We start from the raw sequence: 22,002 nt of genomic DNA, 5'->3' as shown, positions 1-22,002 counted from the left end.
CTGATGGGGAACCAAGGGCTTGCCCAAAGTACCCCAGAGACCAGTCCTATTGACAGGGAACAGAGGGCTCCCCTGGGGTACCCCAGTGACCGGTCCTACTGATGGGGAACCAAGGGCTCACCCAGGGTACCTCAGCGACCGGTCCTACTGATGGGGACCCAAGGGCTTGCCCAGGGTACCTCAGCGACTGGTCCTACTGACTGGGAACCAAGGGTTCCTGCAGGATACCTCACTGACCAGTTGTCTTGATAGGGAACCAATAGGTCGCCCGGGGTACCCCAGTGACCGGTCCTACTGACAGGGAACCGAGGGCTTGACCAGGTTACCCCAGCAACCAGTCCTTCCTCTTCCAGTGAGCTGGCCCGGGGTACCTCAGCAACCAGCCCTACTGATGGGTCTCCCAGGGCTCGCCCAGGTTACCCCAGCAACCGGTCCTGCTGATGGGGCCCCACGGGCTCGCCCGGGGTACCCCAGAGCCTGGTCCTAAAGAGGGTGCCCCGAGGGCTCGCCCGGGTACCCCAGAGCCCGGTCCTAAAGAGGGTGCCCCGAGGGCTCGCCCGGGTACCCCAGAGCCCGGTCCTAAAGAGGGTGCCCCGAGGGCTCGCCCGGGTACCCCAGAGCCCGTCCTAAAGAGGGTGCCCCGAGGGCTCGCCCGGGTACCCCAGAGCCCGGTCCTAAAGAGGGTGCCCCGAGGGCTCGCCCGGGTACCCCAGAGCCCGGTCCTAAAGAGGGTGCCCCGAGGGCTCGCCCGGGGTACCCCAGGGACCAGTCCTAAAGAGGGTGCCCCGAGGGCTCGCCCGGGGTACCCCAGGGACCGGTCCTAAAGAGGGTGCCCCGAGGGCTCGCCCGGGGTACCCCAGGGACCGGTCCTAAAGAGGGTGCCCCAAGGGCTCGCCCGGGGTACCCCAGAGCCCGGTCCTAAAGAGGGTGCCCCGAGGGCTCGCCCGGGGTACCCCAGGGACCGGTCCTAAAGAGGGTGCCCCGAGTGCTCGCCCGGGTACCCCAGAGCCCGGTCCTAAAGAGGGTGCCCCGAGGGCTCGCCCGGGTACCCCAGAGCCCGGTCCTAAAGAGGGTGCCCCGAGGGCTCGCCCGGGGTACCCCAGAGCCCGGTCCTAAAGAGGGTGCCCCGAGGGCTCGCCCGGGTTCCCCAGAGCCCGGTCCTAAAGAGGGTGCCCCGAGGGCTCGCCCGGGTTCCCCAGAGCCCGGTCCTAAAGAGGGTGCCCCGAGGGCTCGCCCGGGGTACCCCAGGGACGGGTCCTAAAGAGGGTGCCCCGAGGGCTCGCCCGGGTACCCCAGAGCCCGGTCCTAAAGAGGGTGCCCCGAGGGCTCGCCCGGGGTACCGCAGGGTACCGGGCAGGCAGTGGCAGAGTTGGGAACGGACAGGGGAGTCCTGGCCCCCAGCCTCCTGCTGGGATCAGGTACCGCAGGCTGCTTCATCAGCTCCGCTGACACTCGGCCCCCCTTGGGCTCCTCCCAGCGGGCGCCAGCCTCCAGCGCCAGCCCCGGGGCTGAGCTCGGGCTCCCAGGAGCACGGCGGGGGCGGCGCGCCGGGCCCCGCTGCTCGGCTCGGACCCCGGGGAGGGCGAGCGGCCGGGGCGCGGCTGCCGCGGAGGGAGGCGGGGCGGGGCCCGGGGGCGGCCCCCAGCGGGGCAGTGCCGGGGCTGGCTGGCGGCTTGGCCGGCTCGGGCACTGGCTGCGCGGCGTCTCCGTGTCCGCCCGCCCGCTCCGCCGTGCACCGATGCGGGTCCCCGGCTGGCGCCCGGCCGCGCTCCTCCTCGCCGCCTGCCTCTGGCGGCTGCCGCCGGGCCGGGGCGCTGCAGGTACCGGGGGCCGCTCCGGGGCTGGGCGGGGAGGGGCCTGCGGCGCTGGGAGCCGGCTGGCCGCCCCGTGCCCTGCTCGCACCCACCCAGCGCTGTGTCCGGCGCTGCACATCGGTCCCCTCCAGCCTGCGGGGCCTGCCCGGGGAAGGGCCCCCTCCTCTGGCCGGCCCGGCCCGGCCCAGGCGGCATGTCTGAGCGCGCTACTCCCCGGGGCACGGCTCTGGGCCTGGCCCCACAGCGACCCGGGGGTGCGCTGATCGCGTCTGGCTTTGTGCTGGCCACACCCGCAGGGCGGCCGGGTAGGACCTGCCCCTCCTGGGGAAGCGGAGCAGCTGTAACGTCAAACGGCTTCTGCTCCTTAGCCCTGCCCGGCTGCGGTAACCATCGCAGCCACGCTCCTCGCTGCGCAAAGCGGGGCAAAGTCTCGGGATGCCGCTTGTAGACATTAGGGAAACTGAGGCAGGGAGCCTTCCCGGGGCCGGGGCACCGCTGGGAACGCTGCTTTCAGTCGGACGCGATCCACGCTCGGGTATCTGGGGCTGTTGTCGAGCTACAGGCTGTAGTGTCCGGCTCCGCTCCTGGACCCTGAAGCTAGGTTTGGTTTCACAACGCCTTGTGAGGTAGGGAAGTATTAATCCTGTTGTACAGGTGGGGGAGCTGAGGCACAGAGAGGTGAAGTGAGCTGCCCAAGTTAGTCTGTGGCTATGACAGGAATAGAATCCAGCTGTCTTGGGTCCTAGTCGGGTGCTTTAACCAGAGACCATCCTTCTTTTCTAGATCTCTGTCCAGCTCCTAATGGAAAGGTGTCTACCACACCCAAATAGTCACACCTCCATAGCTGGCACTAATTGGCCCTCTTGCCGGTCAGTCTCAGCAGAGAAGCTGAGAATTGAAGGGGTCATGCTGGGAAGCATTTCTGGGGAGGGATGTGGAGTGTGGAGGAAAGTTGCATTTACCACTGCAGGTGCAGTAAATACAGCGAAAACTTCAGTGCCCGGCGTTGTCACGCTCTCCTGCGTGATCACTGAGTGCACAGGAAGAAATGTGTGAATTTTCTCTTAAAGTTACATGGCTGTTGGAAACTTCCCCAAGAGTCTTGTTTGACTGACAGGACAATGCCTGTTGCCTCATGGAAAAGCCTTCAAAGCATTTCTGTTATTAAAACTTTATAGTTACCCTTTTTTAAACAACCAAATGGTGTACTTCAGTGTATCATCCAAGTGCAGAAGTAGCTATAGTTCTCATAGACCAAACCACAAAGAGTTACAGGAGGCAGCGTCGAAAGAAGCATTGAACTGGGACTCAGGGGACCGGGGTTCTGTGCCCAGCCCTGCTGCAGGACTCTGAGCAAATCACTTTCCCTGCCTGTGCCTCAGTTTCCCACCTGTGAAATGCAGATAACTATCCTCTGTAAAGTGGCTTGAGCAAGATGGATGAGGAGAGCTATATCAGAGCAAGCTATTACGATTTATTACAAATAATATGATAATACAGAGTACTTTTCATCATAGATCTCAGTGCTTCACAAAATGGGTAAATGGTGCTATCCCCTATTTGTAATTGAGGCACAGAAAGGTTCAGAGACAGAATTTCACCTGCAATTCCTATTGACTTCATTGCTGTTATTTGTATATATAAATGTATTTTGCTAGTGCCTAGAGGTCCTGACCAAGATCAGAACTCTTCTGTGCAGTACTGATACATAGTGTTAGACAGCCCCTGCCCTTGGGAGCTTAATATTGAAATAGGGTGGCAGGAGAAACAGAGGCACAGAGAGGCCAAATGAATTGGCACAGCAGGGCAGTAGCAGCACTGAGAATAGAACCCAGGTTTCCGGGGTCCCCGTCCTGTGCTCTCTCCACTAGGCAGCCCTGATCCAGTGGAATGGGTGATTGCCCAGCCCATCTCAGAATCAGGCAATTAGCTACTGGCCTAAGGGGAGTGGATGGTGGGGCTGGGCATGGAACACCACTCTTCTGGCTCTGGCTCCGTGCTGAGGCCACAAGCAAAGTGATTTATGGCTAACCGGAACTATTCATGTAGCCTGCTCCTCCCTGCTGCCCTGAACGTGTTTCCAAAACTAGCTCCAACCTGTGTTGAGGAGTGATTAACTACTTATTATATATATAGCCTATGGTGCGTGTAGAAAAGAACAAACACAACACCATTCTTGTCAGTTCACCTTCCCTGCTCTGTCGTCTCCAGCCTGCTTGCAGTTGCGCTGTGAGATATGTTATCAGGGCTGCCGGTAAAGCACAAAGAGAAGAGACTTTTACCAGATTGTCTGTTCTTTCCCTTCCCCGCACCCTCCTCTTTATTGTGTAAGTAGCAAGACATTCTATGCAGAGACAGTTTTAGTGGTATGGTCACCACCTGTGTGGTAAAAAGAAAAGGAGTACTTGTGGCACCTTAGAGACTAACACATTTATTAGAGCATAAGCTTTCGTGAGCTACAGCTCACTTCATCGGATGCATTTGGTGTTAGACCAGGAGACCTGGCCCAGGTAAGCGAGATTCCAAGGCCTGTTTTCTGAGCGTTCCTCTCATCCAAGCCTGGCCTGCTTCTTTGGGATGCAGTGCTGGTTAGTCTCTAAGGTGCCACAAGTCCTCATTTTCTTTTTGCGAATACAGACTAACACGGCTGCTACTCTGAAACCTGCTAGAATACAGTGTCTTGATGGGAGTTCTGCTCGCTGGTGTTGGCCTCAGGCCAAGAAAGCTGAGCTCTGGTCAGAGGTTGATGAGGACAGTCAGCGGGAAGACTGGGTGGCATCTATCGTCTTCCAACAGCTATGGATTCTGGAGCAATATTATTGCACTTTTACTGGAGGCTGGCTGACGCCCCTGCCGGGATGAGTGTTGCAATTGGAGCTGCTATAAAGGAGGAAAATGGGGATGATGCAGGGAAATGGTGGCTGTGAATGCTGAGATGGGTTAGTGTCTTTGAACCCTACTCAGACCAGATAAATGTAGACCCCAGTCACTGCTGGCCCTCGATGCACTGGTCCAGTAGCCCAGATGAGATTTGGCTCCTCCCAAATCCCTCGCCCGCCGTGCTGGTGGGAGGGAGGCAGCAGCTAGCCTGTATCTTTCATTTACAGCCCAAGCGGGGTCCCTGTTTCTGCTCACTTGTAAGCACTAGGCATCTTTAGCTGCCCAATGCATCCCAGAATCCTTTGCGCTGGTTTGTAGCAATGCTTCAAAGGAGGCACCATGGCAGCTGTTGCAAAGGATACTGAGATAGAGACCCAAAGACAGCCCCTTGTGCAACTGAGCAGAAAGAGGGATGCAGATTTGGAAGGGGACTTGGGTGGGCAGAAACTCAGCAACCAGGGAAACATGCCTTAGGATGGGCCTGTTGGTGAGTGACCAGGGTGGTCCCAGTATTCTTCCAGCAGCATGCCCCACATGTGGCATCTTAGATGGCCCCCTGCTTAGCCAGGAGTTTAGCCCCCACTTTGTTTCATGAACGAGATGGCTTCCTCTTTGGTGCATGGCTTGGGGGAATGGAAAATCCTTTGCTGAGATGCCCAGGGGGATTCACCTGCCAGCTACCAAAGGGGGTGGTCAGAATGTGGGGGCACGGTGCACATTTTAATGCTCTCCTTCTCTGCGTGCAGGAACAGAAGAGGTGATCATCGGGGAGGCCGGAGAGAGTGTCGTCCTCTTATGCCGAAATGTGTCTGAGCGAGTGGACGAGGTGGACTGGTTTCACGGTGACCCTGGCACCGTGCCCCCACTCTTCTCCTCCAATGCCACGCTGCCCCAAGATGCCCGCTTGTCCCTGGTGGACAATAGCTCTCTGCACATCTTAGCGTTGCGCCCGCAGGATGAGGGCAATTACACCTGCAAGGACGTGCTGAACGAGATAGTCCAAGAGCACAGAGTCCAGCTCCTGGTAGCCAGTGAGTTTCTCGTTGCGCGGTGTCCTGTAGCTGCAGGGGGCTTGACCTCACGGAGTCCTAGAGTTTAAAGCTAGAAGGGACCGCTCGTTCACCTAGTCTGACTTCCTGTACATTGCAGGCTGTCTACACCAGCCAGCGCCCACGTGCTAAACCCAACAACTGAAGTGAGACTGAAGGAAATGGGACCCACGGGAGATTAGACTGTTCCATGCCATGGGCAGAAATTAGGAGGGACTGAGGTGCGCCAGTGCCCAAGGCCCCTGCAATGGTAGGGAAATGATTAAACGAGATATACCCAGATAATCCTGGCAAGTGACTCCCACTCATGGGGTGCAGAGCAAGGTGAAACCCCCCAAGAACCCTGCCAATCAGACCTGGGGGGAAATTTCCTCCCTCCCCCACATGGCGATCTGACCCCTGAGCATGTGAGCAAGAACCAGGCAGTCAAGCCCCTGAGAGAGAGAATGCTTGGTGCCATCTCAGAGCCCTGGCTTGGGCTGCAGATGTGGCCTGCCATAGCAGTTGTGCAGGAGGTCACGTGTGAAATGGCAACCTCACCTCCAGGGCACCCCCATTAGAGGGTGGTAAATACTAGCCACAGACAGCCCTGTGCCCGCCAATGGGAATGGCTTGCAGAGTTGAGATAGAACCAGCCACCTGAAGGGGAGAGGGTCTTTATCCCACCCCCAGTCCCCTGAGCCACTTGCCTTTCCCTCTCCCTGAGTCCAAGTTGCCCTTTGGGCTCTCATTGTCTCTCCCCAGTTCTGTGCCCGAGCGAGTCCCAGGTGCTGCGTTGTGTAGATACACGGTCTCCCTCCACAGGGAGCTGTTCCTTTTGAACAACAGTGAGGAAACCCTGACATGTCTGGGCCGAGGGGGGAAGAGCTCAGTCCAGGGGATGTGAACGGCGAGCAGAGTGAATGCCTGGGGAGAGTAGGGAGACAGGCAAAGCCACTTGCGTCATTGAAATGGGGAATGCGTTCCTGCCGGCAGCCGTCCCACCTTGGGCTGCCATCCTGGCAGACTGCTCTGGCTAAGCCAGATTGGTTGGTGCTTGGACAGCGAAACGCAGGCTGCTGCAGGATGTGGTGGTGTTCATTCCGCAGATGGCCCTCTTCCCGCTGAGTCAGTATTGAACCAGTGCCGTGTGGGGTTGTGGGAGATGAGAAATAAAACCAAGGTCCTAGCTGCCTGTTAAATATCCCGTGGACCTCTTTCCTGGCAAATTTTAGCTGGGGTAATTGTATTCTGCTGATTGAAATGGAAGCTTCAGCTCTGGACATAAATCTTTTTTAACTCCCTGTCCTAAACTGTTATGCAGTAGGGCTGGGCATTGTTAAATGGCTATTGGGTTCTTCCCCAGAAGTGGCTGCATTTCACTGGCGAAGGTTCCTGTGTGTGTAGTCTGGGAAGTGTGTTGGAATCCTTTGGAATGAAGGGCACTGTGTAAATATATGGTTAATTTAGGACACTTGCAAGAGGAGTCTTAGTTTCTCTCTGTTTCCAGAATCTGCTCCCCACTCCTTCCTGTTTCCAAGCCTGCTGGATCACTGCAGGGTTGTCCTTAGAACTCCATCCAGGGTTTTGCCCTACACGAACTGGGGATCTAGTGGTGGTGGGAGGTGCCGGGAGGCAGCACAAGAGTGCAAAGCTTAGAAAACCTGCAGTGCAGGCAGGCAGGATGTCAGCCCCTTGCAGTTCCTTGCTGATGTGCCTCACCTCTCACTCGGCAACAGCCGCCTCTAGAGATTAGAGAGGAGCAGGGTCTGCCAATATAGATTAGAGAGGAGCAGGGTCTGCCAATATAACTGTTAGCCGCTCTGCCGAGCCTAATTGGGTGCAATGGGGACTCTGAGCCACTAGGGCCTGGACTGCGACCACCACTTTCATTAAAAAAAGAAAAGGAGTACTTGTGGCACCTTAGAGACTAACAAATTAGGTTAAAAATGCTCAAATAAATTTGTGGCACCTTAGAGACTAACAAATTTATTTGAGCATAAGCTTTCGTGAGCTACAGCTCACTTCATCGGATGCACGAAAGCTTATGCTCTAATAAATTTGTTAGTCTCTAAGGTGCCACAAGTACTGCTTTTCTTTTTGCGAATACAGACTAACACGGCTGCTACTCTGAAACCTGTCAAATAAATTTGTTAGTCTCTAAGGTGCCACAAGTCCTCCTTTTCTTTTTGCAAATACAGACTAACACGGCTGCTACTCTGAAACCCATCACTTTCATTGTATACCCCACTGCACAGCTCAGTCCATACTGCCGTGATCTAGGGTCTGGCTGCATTTGAGCTGGAGGAGTAATTTCTAGCTTGCGTAGGCACATCTACGCTAGCTTTGATGCAGCTAATGTGCTAAAAATAGCAGCATAGCCACAGCAGCATGACTGGTGGGATGGGCTAGCCGCCAGAGTATGTACCTCGGGGCCCAGGTAGGATTGTAAGGGCGGGGTAGTCACTCTGCTACTTCGAGCGCACTAGCTCAATCCAAGCGAGCACGCCTACATCCACCCAAGTCGACGCTGGAATTTACACCTCCAACTCAAATGAAGACGTACTCTGGAATGAGGAATAGTCTGTGTCCTGCTACCTCTTGAGCTATCCAGTCCCCTTGTCTGTGACGTTCTGCATTAGCTCCTTTCTTCCTTGTTCGTTACCTGCTGTGTGCAGGCTATTGTATCCTTTGTATCCTTTCTCTCAGCCTTATTTCCTGTTTGTGTTCCTCTCGCAGAGAGCTGCTGCACCTATTTTGCCCAGAGCAGCGCTCTGAAAGGTCGCGCAGGGAGAGAGGCCCTTCCCGGTGCAGGGAATTGCACCGTGGATTTGACACAAACAGCTGATGTGTAGAGTATTCAAATGCAAGAAATAAACATTAGGCTGCTGCGGCATGTGGGTTAGTGGTTTGAGCATAGGACTGGGAAGTAGAGACTCTAGAGTTCAAATCCCCAACCCTGCCGCTAATTCCCAGTGAGCTTGGGCAAGTCATTCAACCATTCCGTGACTCAGTTTCCCCAATTGTAAAAGTATGTAACCACCTCTTAGGGCTGCTTGTGAGCCTTAGTTATTTACACTTGGTCGAACACCACAGACATGGTCTGTATTATCATTGTACTGGGGTTTTTGTGTTTGTTGATATTTTGGTGTTTTACCTGGAATATATAAAACAGGACCCAGTTCATGGACTTCCTGTTAAAAGGTTGGATAAGGAGTGATGGACAGCTCAGTCTTTTTAGTTAATCCAACAGAAGGTTAAGAGTGACTTGGCCACTGTCTACAAGGACCTACAGCAGGGACAGATTTCTGATAGCAGACAATGCTTTAACCCAGCGGAAAAAGGCATAATGAGATTCAATGGTTGGAAGCTAAAGCTAGACCAATTCAAATGGGAAACAAGGGGCACGTTTTCCACAGCGAGGTTCATTAAGCATTGGAAGAACTTACCGAGGGATGTGGTAGTTTCTCCATCGCTTGCAGTCTTTCAGTCGAGATTGGGTATCTTTCGAAAAGAGACTCTCTAGCTCAGCCAGAAATGGTGCAGGAATGATTGGGTGAGTTCTCTGGCCTGTTGTCCAGCAGGTCAGACTGGGCCATCAGAATGGTCCTTTCTGCTTTAAAATCTAAATGAAAAGGTCCCAAATATCAGAAAGAATTATTGATAGCAATCAACAGGAGTTCAGTTGTGGCTTTTAGCTGTTGTCCCGTGTTTGTGGTGGTGCAGAGGTGTGTGACTTGAGGGGAAATGCACACCCAATCTCCTGGAACGTTCATACTTACTTTGGTATCAATGGTGGCTCATCACAGGTGAGGACAGTTCTCGAGTTGCTGTTTTGAAAAGAGTCTCAATGCCAGTCATGTTATATTGATGTAAGCCAGAAGTTCAGAGGCTAATAGAACACTAGTTCAGGTGGCAGATTCCAAGACCCAGCACAAAGATGCTTTTCCGTCTAGTCTCCCTAAACTCAGGTACTTGGACCCTGAATAAGGCTGTGGAGTAGTTTCTGATGACTCATGCTGGCAGGTCACTCCAGCAAAGGTTGGACTGGCTCTTTGGATCCGGGGCAGTGGAAGTTCTGCAATAGAAACACCAATTTTGGCAAGAAAGCGTATACTGAGGCTTATGCTTAGTCACTGGAGTTACCAATAAAGCCAAATCCGGAGAAAGGGTGTGTTTGCAGTATAGAGACTGTTCAAAGCAGGGTGGGGATTTCACCTGCTTCCAGCTACTTTTCCCTGAAAGGTTTGTGTGAAGTGGGTGAGTCAAAGAAAACAAATGGTTGGTTTGTGTATACTAGTATGCAAACAAGCTCTGGGTGAGCCTGTGCAGCCTTTCCTTATCAGCCATTAGAGATGGAGCAGAGAACTGGGCATCAGAGTCCTGGCTCTGCCACTAACTCTCTGTGTGATTCTGAGCAAGTTGCTTGAGCTCTGTGCCTCAGTTTCCCTATCTATAAAATGGGGATAATAATTCTTCCTGCAGAGGGACCAGTGCGGCTTAATTACTTTGTGTTTAGAAAGTGGTGTGAGCGCTCTTAAATGGCAAGTTCTACATCAGGGTAAATAGAAAAGGAGTACTTGTGGCACCTTAGAGACTAACAAATTTATTAGAGCATAAGCTTTCGTGAGCTACAGCTCACTTCATCGGATGCATTTTCAGGGTAAATGTTTTCCCTATCGTACATAGTTGATGCTATTTATGAGCAAAAGATACGTCTCTCTCAAGCTCTGTGCACAGGATATAGCCTAACTCTGCCACCTAAACTCCATGCATAACAGAAAGGAAAGGGAGGCTACAGATTTGCTACACTCTGTATCCTCCCTAACCAGCCCAATGGAAAAGTCCATACGGGACTGTCGATTAATCACAGTGAACTCACATGATTAACTCAAAAAAATTAATCGCAATTAAAAAAATTTATCACGATTAATCGCAATTTTAATCACACTGTTAAATAAGAGAATACCAATTGAAATTTATTAAATATTTTGGATGTTCTTCTACATTTTCATATATATTGTCTTCTGAGTTGCAATTGAAATCAAAGTATATTATTTTTTATTACAAATATTTGTACTGTAAAAATGATAAACAGAAGAAATAGTATTTTTCAATTCACCTCACACAAGTACTGTAGTGCAATCTCTTTGTCGTGAAAGTGCAACTCACAAATGTAGTTTTTTTTTTTTTTGTTACTTAACTGCACTCAAAAACAAAACAATGTAAAACTTCAGCGCCTACATTTACATTTGCAGGTGATAATGCTGCCCTCTTCTTATTTACAATGTCACCTGAAAGTGAGAACAGGCATTTGCATGGCCCTTTTGTAGCTGGCATTGCAAGGTATTTATGTGCCAGATATGCTAAACATTCATGCTTTGGTGACCATTCCAGAGGACATGCTTCCATGTTGATGAGGCTCGTTAAAAATTAATGCGTTAATTAAATTTGTGACTGAACTCCTTGGGGGAGAATTGTATGTCCCCTGCTGTTTTATCCGGATTCTGCCATAGATTTCATGTTATAGTAGTCTTGGATGATGACCCAGCACATGTTGTTCATTTTAAGAATACTTTCACTACAGATTTGACAAAACGCGAAGAAGGTACAAATGTGAGATTTCTAAAGATAGTTACAGCACTCAACCCAAGGTTTAAGAATCCTAAGTGCCTTCCAAAATCTTAGAGGGGCAAGGTCTGGAGCATGCTTTCAGAAGTCTTAAAAGAGCAATACTCCGATGCAAAAACTACAGAACCCGAACCACCAAAAAAGAAAATCAACCTTCTGCTGGTGGCATCTGACTCAGATAATGAAAATGAACATGTGTCAATCCACACTGCTTTGGATTGTTATGGAGCAGAACCCATCATCTGCATGGACGCATGTCCCCTGGAAGAGTGATTGAAGCATGAAGGGGCATATGAATCTTTAGCACATCTGGCACATAAATATCTTGTGATGCTGGCTACAGCAGTGCCATGCGAACGCCTGTTCTCACTTTCAGGTGACATTGTAAACAAGAAGTGGGCAGCATTATCGCCTGCAAATGTAAACAAACTTGTTTGTCTGAGTGGTTGGCTGAACAAGAAGTAGGATTGAGTGAACTTGCAGGCTCTACAATTTTACATTGTTTTATTTTTGAATGCAGGTTTTTTTTTTAACATGATTCTAATTTGTAAGTTCAACTTTCATAATAAAGAGATTGCACTACAGTTCTTGTACTTGCAGGTGAATTGAAAAAATGCTACTATTTTTGTTTTTTTACAGTGCAAATACTTGTAATAAAAAATAAATATAAAGTGAGCACTGTGCACTTTGCATTCTGTGTTGCAATTGAAATCAACATATTTGAAAATGTAGAAAACATCCAAAAATATTTAAATGGTATTCTATTATTGTTTCAGTGCAATTAATCGCAATTAATTTTTTTAATCGCTTGACAGCCCTAGTCCATACTCCTGCCCAAAGGAAGCAAACACTCCTTACTTAGAAGCTGCTTCTGGTTTGGGGTGTTGCTGGCAAACTATGTTTGTTGTTGCAGTTTTTGCTGCCAACTTGGATAAATGCTCTACAGAGCAGCCCGCAGATCTCCTTTCCCTTGGGCCCTCTCCTGTACAGACTGCAGTGCCAGGCTTTGTTTGACAGCCCCTGTGTCGACAACTGCTCTCTAAAGATAGAGTTGAATTAGGAGTCGGGTTGCGCAGGCTGGTGCGGTAACATAATGTGCTAACCCTGAAATCCCCAAGACTATTACTAGGGGGAGTTGTTTGATTACTGTTTGAGTGCCAAAAATACACGTGAACGGATGTGTAGCTTAAAGCAAACAAAATATAGACCGAAAATAAGGAGAAAGCACGCTCCGCCCCAGTCTTTGCAACAGCTGGGAGCAGCCCCCTGTCCTGTGTTCCACCACCCCCATCCTCTCACCCTTCTGCGAATGTAGCAGTCTGAAGCTTCAGATGGCTCTTGACGTGCTTTACCCTCGCTCAATTCTTTCACTATTTAAATAATAAACCAAACATAATCCTAGTTGCTATCAAACCAACAGTCCTGGAAGAAGTCCAAAAATGACTTTCCCTAGGTCCTCTGAATTGTGCAATTTGCCCCTGCAGTTGAATTGCAGTTTGTACGTTGATCTGAGCTGCAAAGCAGAGCTGGCACATGCAGCCCTCTTGCAGCAAGCAGAGTAGGGCTGACAGAAATGGAGGAGGCCTGGATCTGGGCCCAGGGGCTCATTGCTAAGACCTCGATCCCGCAAGCTGAAGACCCAGGCTCCCATCCTGCTAGCTGTTCTGTGGCCACATGGGGCGCCAAAATTCAGCCTTCTCCATCCTCAGGGCTGGGCTGGCAGGGTTCTTTGTGGCCAGGTGCATTGGGAAGCACTCACACTTTGGCTGCAATGGGGGCTCCTGCAGCTCAGGGCTGCATCTGGCCACTTCCCCATGAGGTCTTTAAAAGCCATTGGAGGTAGATCGCACAACATGCATGGGCATTGTCAAACTGGGGGAGGACCCCTTCAGAGCTTCTGGGGGACCCCAGATAACCAGTATTCCCCAGCTAAATATTGGGCAAGCTTTGCTCAGACGTAAGGTAGCACTTTACGCTGCTTTGAGGGGACTCCTTTGTTACACTCCCCAGTTCTGGTTTCTCCTTGCCCATTTCAGGTGGCCCCAGCAGCGTGTCTGTCAGCATCTCCCCTGCCGCAGCATTGCCCAATGGCACGGTGTACGTAGACAAACGCGACACTGTGATGTTCAGCTGCACCAGCAGCTCCCATCCGGAGCCCACCATGGCGTGGACTTTCCAGTTGCCCAGTTCGGCCCCAGAAAAATTTACTGAAGTCAATGGTTCCTCCACCGTCTACATCCTGCAAAATCTATCCTCACGCTTCCAAGGGAACTACTCGTGCACAGCAAGGAACCCTCTTAGTGGCAGAAGTCGGACATCAACCAAGGAGCTCCTGGTCTACTGTGCGTAAGAGCGTTTGCAGTGTTATGGCTTGGGGAAAGGAATGGGACGGGGGGTACTTTTCTGGTGTTTTCCTTGCCGGTAGGTCTGGGTTTTAGCACAAAGGGTGATCAGAGTGGGAATGGTATCCTGGCTTTTGTCTCTTAAAACCTTTTGCTACAAAAAAAATTGGGTCCAAATGTAAACCTCACCCCTGAACCCTCCTAAGGGTGCGGGGTGGATTAGAATCTCAGTATCCAAATCTGCCTCAACCATGCTTGTGAGTCTGATCCAGGATAGGCATATTGTCCGAATCAGGTTTGAACGAATGATCTTGGTGATCTGGGCCTGAAGTCTAACCCTGAGCTGGAGCTGGGTCTAACCTCATCTATCTGGTGCAGCTTTGCACACAACTGGAAATAGACATACTGATCATTTCCGCGGCACCAAATGTCATCCCATGTCATCGAACTGAATGCATTTAGCAAGAGTCTTGTCATTTTCCACACGCTGTGGGTGACGTGAGAGATTTCACTCGTGACCATTGATAATGACGTTTACGGTTTGCAGTGTTATAGCTGTGCTGGTCTCAGAATATCAGAGAGACGTGGTGGCTGAGGTTATATCTTTAATTGGACCAACTTCTATTGGTGAGCAAGACAAGGTTTGGAGCTACACAAAGCTCTTCTTCAGCTGTAGGAAAGATAATTCCCAGAGCTGGAGAAGAGCTCAGTGTAGCTCAGAAGCTTGTCTCTTTCATCAACACAAGTTGGATCAATAAAGATATAACCTCACCCACCTTGTTTCTATGCTATTTTCTGACAAGTAATATTTGTACAGTGCTCTGAAGCTGTAGGGCCCTATTCTCACCTGGTGTAAACTGAGGTGGCCCCTGTGAAGTCAGTGCAGCTATGCGGATATATGACACCTGAGATCTGGCCTGCGAGGGACTGTGTGTGCACCACATGTATCAAGAAGGACGAAGATGTGATTGCTAAGACATCCTGCTGTATTAACATCAGATAACGCACACGCTAAAACCAAAACTGCCCTGCACAGCATAAGGATGGTTCACTGCCTAGTGTTTAGGGGAACAGACTTTCTTGCTCCCTGTAAGGGTTGGGTTGAGATTGCCCCACTACCTTTTTTGCTGGGGATCTCATCCCAGGTCTCCAGTGTTTGCTGTGTGCTGCTATGAAAAGAGCACACATGCCCCCCGAAGACTGGTGTGGGATTGCAGGGAGGGAATTGAGACAAGCGGGAGGAGAGAAGAACAATAAGATTTTTAAAAGGAGCTGGGGGAAAATAATACCTCGCAGGCTAAAGTGCTGACACTGTGACGGTTTCATGGCATGGTTAATCTCAGCAGAGATGAAGGGGTCTTTAACTGTGTGTTGTTTTGTTGTTAGATCCCCCGCCGTCGGTCCCAAGGTGTTGGGCTCAAACTGCCCAAGTGGGGTTAATGCTGCAGTTGTTTTGTAACTGGCCCGGGGGATACCCGAACCCCATCCTCCAGTGGACAGAAGAGGGGCGAGACCTAGAGAATTCGAGCTGGGTCGTTAATGCAACAGGCACCGGGAACACCCACGTGGAAACTCTGAGCAACTCTCGCCTCTTCCACGGGAAGGTATTCAAGTGTGTTGGGAGCCACATCCTAAAGCAGAAGGAAGAGGAGACGACCTGCACTGTGCAGATAAGTGCGTCAGCCTATCCCTCCCTGGTTAGCCATTAACGAATCTGTGCGTGTGGAGAGTCAGGCTGCCAGCTTGGCTCCACTGAGAGCCCCAGACACAGGTCTGAGGGCAGCAAGTCATCCAGGGAGTCTGATTCTCCCCTGCTCTGTGCTTCCTGTTGCTATTTCCAGCTGTGCAAAGTGGGGGGAAACGCGAGGATGGGAGCATTTGACATGACAGTAAATGGTTATGCAGGGTCCAAGGCAGTGGGGATCAGAGCCTGTGGCCCAGAGCCTCCGCCGGGGCATAACTTGATGGACACAGATAGTTCCATGGAGGTTCGTGAGATGACTCACGTGCATACAGCTGCTCAGGCATGTCTGGGTTTTCAGGACTGGGGCCGAGAATTTAAAAAGTTCCTAATGATGTTGGCAACCTTGATTTTTTTGGTTGCCCAACTTGAGATCCTATTAAGGGACTGGATTTTCAGTGAGTGTGTGCTAGGATAGGGAAACCGAGGCACAGAGAGGTGTAGGGCCTTGGCCAAGCTCACCCAGCAGGCCAGTGGCAGAGCCGGGAATAGAACCCAGAGCTCCTGAGGCCCAGTGCAGGGCTCTATCCATCAGGCCTCACTGCCTCACAAAGTAAGGGATCTGGCCCTGTTTCAGCAAAGCATGTGCTTAACTTTGAAGGTGGGCAGGTGTTTGGAACCAGGGCCTAAGAGACTTGCCCAAGGTCAAAAAAGGCAGTCAAGCAGAGCTGGGAATTGAATGCAGATCTCCTGAGACTCCTCTAATTATCTGGGTGGGCAGTGGCTGCCTGTCAGTGTGGACCCAGGGTTCTTGTACATACACCAATACAGGAGATAATTTGAAAGTTGCTATAGAAACATAAGATCTTTTTACTACAGGATTTTCAACTCCCTTCCTCCCTCCCTGTTTAGAAGCTCCTTCGCTGGCGACGGAGCCACTGAAGACCTGCTTTGTGGGTGGCACCGTGTCCCTCACGTGCCAAGTGATGGAGAGCAATCCCTCTGCGAGACTCAGCTGGCTTCGGAATGTCTCCCAGCCAGAGGTGGAGATCCAGTCTGGTGGGAGGTACCTGGTCACCCAAGAGGGCAGCGTCTCCATTCTCACCATTCAGAACTGCTCCCACAACGCTGACGAAGGCTACTATGTCTGCAAAGCTGAGAACCCCGTGGGGCTGAAGGAAGCCTACGTTTCCCTCACTGTGAAGAGTAAGTTAGCAATGCTGTAGCTGGGGATGGGGGTAGCTGAAGCAGGATGCGAGGAGCGGGAGCATGACATGAACAGGAGCAATAAGTGAGTCTCTGATGTGCCGCCCTGGATTCGCCTCCTCTAGGGCTCCCCGTGAGACGTAAAACCCCAGGGAGAGATGGGCTTATGCCTCATTCATTTGTATGGGCTCATAGTTGTCTCCAATGTACCTCTGTCCATCGGAGCATTCCCAGCTGCATGGGAGGGCAGCGGACACTGGCTGGCAGAGCTGCGATCTTAGTCTGGTGAATGGGTCCAGTTGCCGGAGGTGGCAGGATCAGTGTGAAAAACGACACAATCCGGCCTGATGTGTGAGAGAAGCTGTTTACGGGTCACCTGAGTGACTGGTGCGGTCCCTTCCTGAGGCCTACTGTGTAGCTGTATTAAACGCACCAGCTGAAATCTGCAGTCAGTCGGAGCCTACCCAGGGGCAGTTCCCGTGGCACACTGCCGTGGCTTTCATCTGCATGTGGTGTGTGTGCGTGATGGCGAGTGGGTGCCCGACGCACCCATCTTGCCAAAGGAGCAGGCCAGTTACAGGGTAACCGTTGGCATCAGGGCAGCATTGTGACCGGCCCCATCACCTGCGTCTAGCCAGTGACATTCCCATAGGCTGAGCTGCTGCGTCTCTCCTCTCCTCCGCACAGAGCCAGTGAATATAGTCGGGGTGGTGGGAACAGTCGTGGTCCTGCTGCTGTTGGGAGTTCTGGTCATCACTGGAATCATTTTGTACTACAACCCCCTCCTGTGCCTGAAAGGTAAGAGGAGCTGGCACCCCCTCCAACCTGGCACCCCCTCTGCCCTCCCAGCCACAAGGCGCACATATGGGAGCTCTGCTTCTCCAGACCTGACCTGGTGCAGTCCTTCAGTTTTATCCCCAGCCTGTAATCCTGGGGCTCTCCCCACCCCACTTACCTGTGTCCACCACTGATGCGCACACCTTATCTTGGGCTCCTTCCCCTAGCCCCATAGGAATGGTGTCTGCTTCAGGAGCAGGGACAGAGGTACCCAGAGAGCAGGGCACTTGCATAGCTGACCAAGAGTGGATGCATGGCTGTCTCTCCGTGGGACCTTGCACAATACTGGAGACTGCGTGTGTCCTGTGCTAAACCGCCCTCCCCTTCCCCTGCAAAGTTGTATCTGATGCTGTCGTCTCATCCGTCTCTGAGCCGACCACAGCTGCCTTCTGCTGCTTCAGTGGGACAGCACTGCCTCCCCGAGGCCTTCCACAACCTTCCTGGGCCATACGTCTGTGTGGCGATTGCCTGGACAGTCCCAGTTCAGTATAATAGACAATATTGCCAAAGGCAGCAAATGATCTTACCGTGAAACTGCCTTTGCATCGTATGGGGAACCATGTTTATGAAGCAAAAAGAAAAGGAGGACTTGTGGCACCTTAGAGACTAACAAATTTATTAGAGCATAAGCTTTCGTGAACTACAGCTCACTTCATCGGATGCATTACTGATGAAGTGAGCTGTAGCTCACGAAAGCTTATGCTCAAATAAATGTGTGAGTCTCTATCTCCTTCCTTAGAGGTTTTCAAGGTCAGACTTGACAAAGCCTGGGATGATTTAGTTGGGGATTGGTCTTGCTTTGAGGAGGGGGTTGGACTAGATGACCTCCTGAGGTCCCTTCCAACCCTGATATTCTATAATTCTAAGTACTCCTTTTCTTTTTGCGAATACAGACTAACACGGCTGCTACTCTGAAACATGTTTATGAAGGTCTCTTAAATCTTTTTTCCCCCTCCCTCTTCTTTCCCCCTCCCCCACAGGCAGCATATTCAGGTGAGTGTTTTCCTTCCCCCGATCTCTGTGCAAACCTAGGTATATCCGCAGTCCGGTAGACTTGCTGCGGGTGTAACTAGGATATACGCTACCCAAGGCAGGAGCTGTACCTACTGAAATCATCAGCTAAGGTGAGTGCAGTTGTAACAATGCCACATCCTGCACAGAACCAAGGACAAAAGCCACAGGCCCCAGTCACTTGAGCTAATTGAGACTCTCTGTTAGCTATTGCTAGTAGCCAGGCTTCTGTCACCTGTGGAACAGCCGCTAGAAGGGATGAGATCACGTGTTACGCTGACTCGAGTGAATATGCCGCCCCTAGGGAAGGAAACACCAATGTAAATTCCTCTCGTGCTGTTTGGTTAAATTAAGTTGTGGGGAAGAGGGAGGGATAAGGTAACCGACACTCCTTGGCTGTTCTTGTTATGCAATGTCTTTGAGCTTGCTGGAGAGGCCCTGGCTTTTGAGTCGCATCCCCTGCTCCCTGAAGACAAGGTAATTCTGCCTTGTTCTTTATAATTTAGGGAGTAAATAAAAGCAGCAACATGTTGCCTCTCTGGCTTATAAATAGCTTCTCCACTCCAAGTGACATCAACCCCCCAAAACAAGAACCTTCCTGGGGTCGTGGTGTTCTTCACTCCAGCACCCTTTTCTAGTGCTTATTGTTCCTCCCCTCCCCTTCTGGGTTCTATCCCTGGCTCCACTCTTGTGTGGCTTTGGGTGATTTCCTTCCCCACCTGCGTGCCTCAGTTTCCCCACCTGTGCAGTGGGGAAAGTACTCACCTCACAGGGTGATTATAGGGATTTATCCATGAATGATTGTAAACTGCTCTGAGGACTTTGAATGAAAAATGCTGCCGAGCTGCAAAGCCCTGTCAGCACTATTGCTGTCAGTGAACTCTGAGGGCGTGGTGCTGCCCTAGCAGCTGTGAGTACAGGACTTGACAAAGCAGCCATAACTAGCAGCACCCGGTTAGAGCCACAGGTACAATTCTGTAGCCCCGTGGGGAAATGGAGGAAGGCCGGGGGCTGGAAGAAAGAGGGAAGGGGCAGCCCTGCAGCATTCTCCATTACTTTCATTTGCCCTCCTGATCACAGGAATCAAGACTCAAATGATGTTTGTGTGCTGGTGGATTCAGATGGAGAAGAGGAAGAGGAGGGGCAGGAAGAAGAGACGACTGGCAACTCCAATGTGCATCGAGTGACGGCCCTGGTGAATGGGAACAGCACCCAGGCTGGTTATGGCCACCATGTTACTGAGAGTAAGCACCTGGCTTTGGAGACGCATCGCTGCACAGTGAAATAGGCTGACCCTATCAAGCAGCTGAGTAAAATTTCTGTGGGTGGGAGGCCACCTCTTTCCCCGTGTCCTCGCTCAGTGGGCGGTGTCCCAGCAGCACCAGCTGGGAGACGGGAGGAGCAGCGATGGACTTCATCTCTTCTCTCCACCCGCACATACTGCATGCAGTGACACAGCTGCTGGAGTTAGGTGTTGAGGATCATTTGTATTGTGAGTGGCGACAGGCCTCGGTCAGGACCAGGGCCCTGTTGCTGAGGGCACAGCACACACCTAGCGAGAGAGAGAGCGAGCCCCGGCTCTAAGAAGACGCTCACAGTCTGAATGGGTAAACAGAGGAAGGACGGGGGAAAGGAATGTAGTGAGGCTACTCCATGGCTTGCTTGCTCTTCCCTCACCCCTAGACAAATGCACACTAATAACATGGCTACTACACCTTAGCACCCTGGGGTGGGGAAAGCCCTGGATGCTTGGCTTGGCCAGGCCATGGCTCTGGTCATAACAGTGTGCTAGGATCTCCTGCCTTGTGATTTCTTCTAGGTGACATCAGTGAGCGGCACAGTGAGCTCTCAACAGAGGAAGTGGAGAGAGAAGAGAGGCCAGCTACACAGAGGCAAATTCTCCCTTTTCTTGATGAAATGGATGGAACTGTGGGTGGAAGTTAATCTTCAAATGCATCATTGATATGTGGCTGCGTCTAGGCTGTTAAAATTCCTGCAGTGGGATTGGCCTGATCTGGTTGTTAGTTTCTTTCTTCCCTCGCCCCAGCCCTGTTTTTCATTCTTTCATTTTGTTATTCTTTCATCTCAGACAGTTCTTTTTTTCTCTTTTTTTTTGGCTATTTCTTCCCTTCTCTCAAGTTTTCCTTTGTCTCAGGTTTTCTTGTTAATAAGAGGAAGTTCAGAGGCAGACAGAGTTCAGGAGGAATGTGTCTCTGCTTCAAAAGATCTTGTCCCGTGGGTATCCTCTTCATCTCTAAGCCTGCCGCCGACTGTGTCAGGGACACGTGTGGAGCTAACAGGAGGGCAGTTCTGTATCATGAAAAAGGCTAAAGGCAATCCCAGCAATATACCTGTATGTGCAAGATGCAGCAAATACTGGCGGGGGGGAGGGCTGGAGGAGTTTGCTTCATAACTGCTAGAATGTGCATGGGTCCGTTTTTTATGAAAACGTTCCGATGCTGGAAGGGAAGGTCAGGATGTACTCTGCGCTGCGTGGCTTTCATAGGCCTGTTGTTTTGCACTGAGGAAGTGAGAAGACCTCCTTATAGCTTTGCAAGTGATTTTGATCCAAAGACCCAACTCCGCTCTAAAAGTATCATCCAAGCTACGGGATGCGCCTACTGCCAGCTCTGCCTAGTGGGGAGGAAGAAGGATATTCTTGTGGTTAACATGCAGGATCTGGGTTCTGGTTCTTCTCCTGCCACAGACTTCCTGCGGGGCAAGTCTCACAGACTTGAGTTTTCAAAAGTGGCTAATAATTTTGATGCCTCCATTTTGGACTTTGCAATTTTAGACCACTGTCAGGACAGGCAGAACCTAACTTGCCTTCGTGCCATGCCCCTTTCACTTCAGCCGTGCTACTGCCTGGGGGGGAGCAATATGCTCGGAATGGTCTATGACAGGGGTGGCCAAATTTACCGATCCTCTGAGCTGCATACAATAATCTTCAGATGTTTGAGAGCCGGGCGCACCTGCTCAGGCCTTCTACCCATAGCCTCACCACCCTGCCCTGAGCTCCTCCATCCCTTTACCCCCTGCAGTCTGGTAGGTGGAGAACAGGGGCATGGGGGACTCCCCGAGCCACATTTGAACTGCAAAAGATCCGCATGTGGCTTGCGAGCAGCAGTTTGGCCACCCCAGTCTATGCCAATCTCCGAGTTGCACAGGAACGTAACCCACAAGAACACTCGAAGAACGGTGTGAGCTGACAAGGCCCAGGATGGAAAGGCGCTGTGGGGCGGATTGCTTGCTCATCAGGGGCTGGAGCCCTGCCTCAGCAAAACCTTCTTACTCAATAAATGCAGCTAGTTATTCCCCATCTGATAGCCAATTGTGTGCTGCCCTTGCCGCAGCTTCAAAGAGAAGCTCTCTCTATTTTCCCGTAAAACAGAATGTTCCTAGCGCTATGTGGACGTGATTTTTGTTTATGGAATAAAATTATTTTTCTGACAAATCTATCTGCTATGCGTTTCTGCCTGGAGAGGGGAGGGGGCAGCTGTCCCTTTTCTGAGACATAAACATATTCAATGACTCCGATTTGTCAATGGCTCTCGCTCTGCTGGGGCCTTAGC

General features: G+C 51.5%; 1 protein-coding gene and 1 long non-coding RNA gene across 4 annotated transcripts in view; one reads left to right on the top strand and one right to left on the bottom strand.

Moving 5' to 3' along the window:
- Positions 1-9,940, bottom strand: part of LOC119843616 — a 20,830-nt gene extending 10,890 nt beyond the window's left edge. Inside the window, exons 1-4 of one of the 2 annotated variants that reach the window (XR_006275796.1) lie at positions 9,505-9,940; positions 9,172-9,347; positions 4,477-6,649; positions 1,861-4,410 (exon numbers count right to left, since the gene is read on the bottom strand). This is a non-coding gene — a long non-coding RNA (uncharacterized LOC119843616). Of the gene's footprint in view, positions 1-1,860; positions 4,411-4,476; positions 6,650-9,171; positions 9,348-9,504 lie in introns of those variants that run through there. The other variant, XR_005289019.2, reaches the window with a different exon arrangement.
- VSIG10 (V-set and immunoglobulin domain containing 10) lies at positions 1,641-21,884 on the top strand. 2 transcript variants are annotated; one of them, XM_038373217.2, is made up of 9 exons: positions 1,641-1,820; positions 5,441-5,725; positions 13,390-13,695; positions 15,082-15,369; positions 16,289-16,582; positions 17,270-17,380; positions 18,400-18,412; positions 19,511-19,674; positions 20,250-21,884. In XM_038373217.2, exons 1-9 carry the CDS (start codon positions 1,739-1,741, stop codon positions 20,372-20,374), a joined length of 1,668 nt encoding a protein of 555 aa, XP_038229145.1. In that variant the 5' UTR covers positions 1,641-1,738; the 3' UTR covers positions 20,375-21,884. The 2 variants fall into 2 exon arrangements, with proteins under 2 accessions (XP_038229145.1, XP_038229146.1); XM_038373218.2 differs by lacking the exon at positions 1,641-1,820 and adding an exon at positions 4,714-4,753.
- Positions 21,885-22,002: the final 118 nt, after the last annotated feature.

The sequence above is a fragment of the Dermochelys coriacea genome, chromosome 15, assembly GCF_009764565.3.
Source record: "Dermochelys coriacea isolate rDerCor1 chromosome 15, rDerCor1.pri.v4, whole genome shotgun sequence".
Lineage (NCBI taxonomy): Eukaryota > Metazoa > Chordata > Testudines > Dermochelyidae > Dermochelys > Dermochelys coriacea.
The sequence above is the reverse complement of the archived record's forward strand: the minus strand, read 5'-3'. Positions and strand labels throughout refer to the sequence as shown.

Coding starts and splice junctions, on each gene's coding strand:
- VSIG10 (XM_038373217.2), top strand. CDS start 1,739: ATGCGGGTCCCCGGCTGGCGCCCGGCCGCGCTCCTCCTCGCCGCCTGC. Junction 1,821..5,440: donor GCCGGGCCGGGGCGCTGCAG/GTACCGGGGGCC, acceptor CTCTGCGTGCAG/GAACAGAAGAGGTGATCATC. Junction 15,370..16,288: donor GACCTGCACTGTGCAGATAA/GTGCGTCAGCCT, acceptor CTCCCTGTTTAG/AAGCTCCTTCGCTGGCGACG.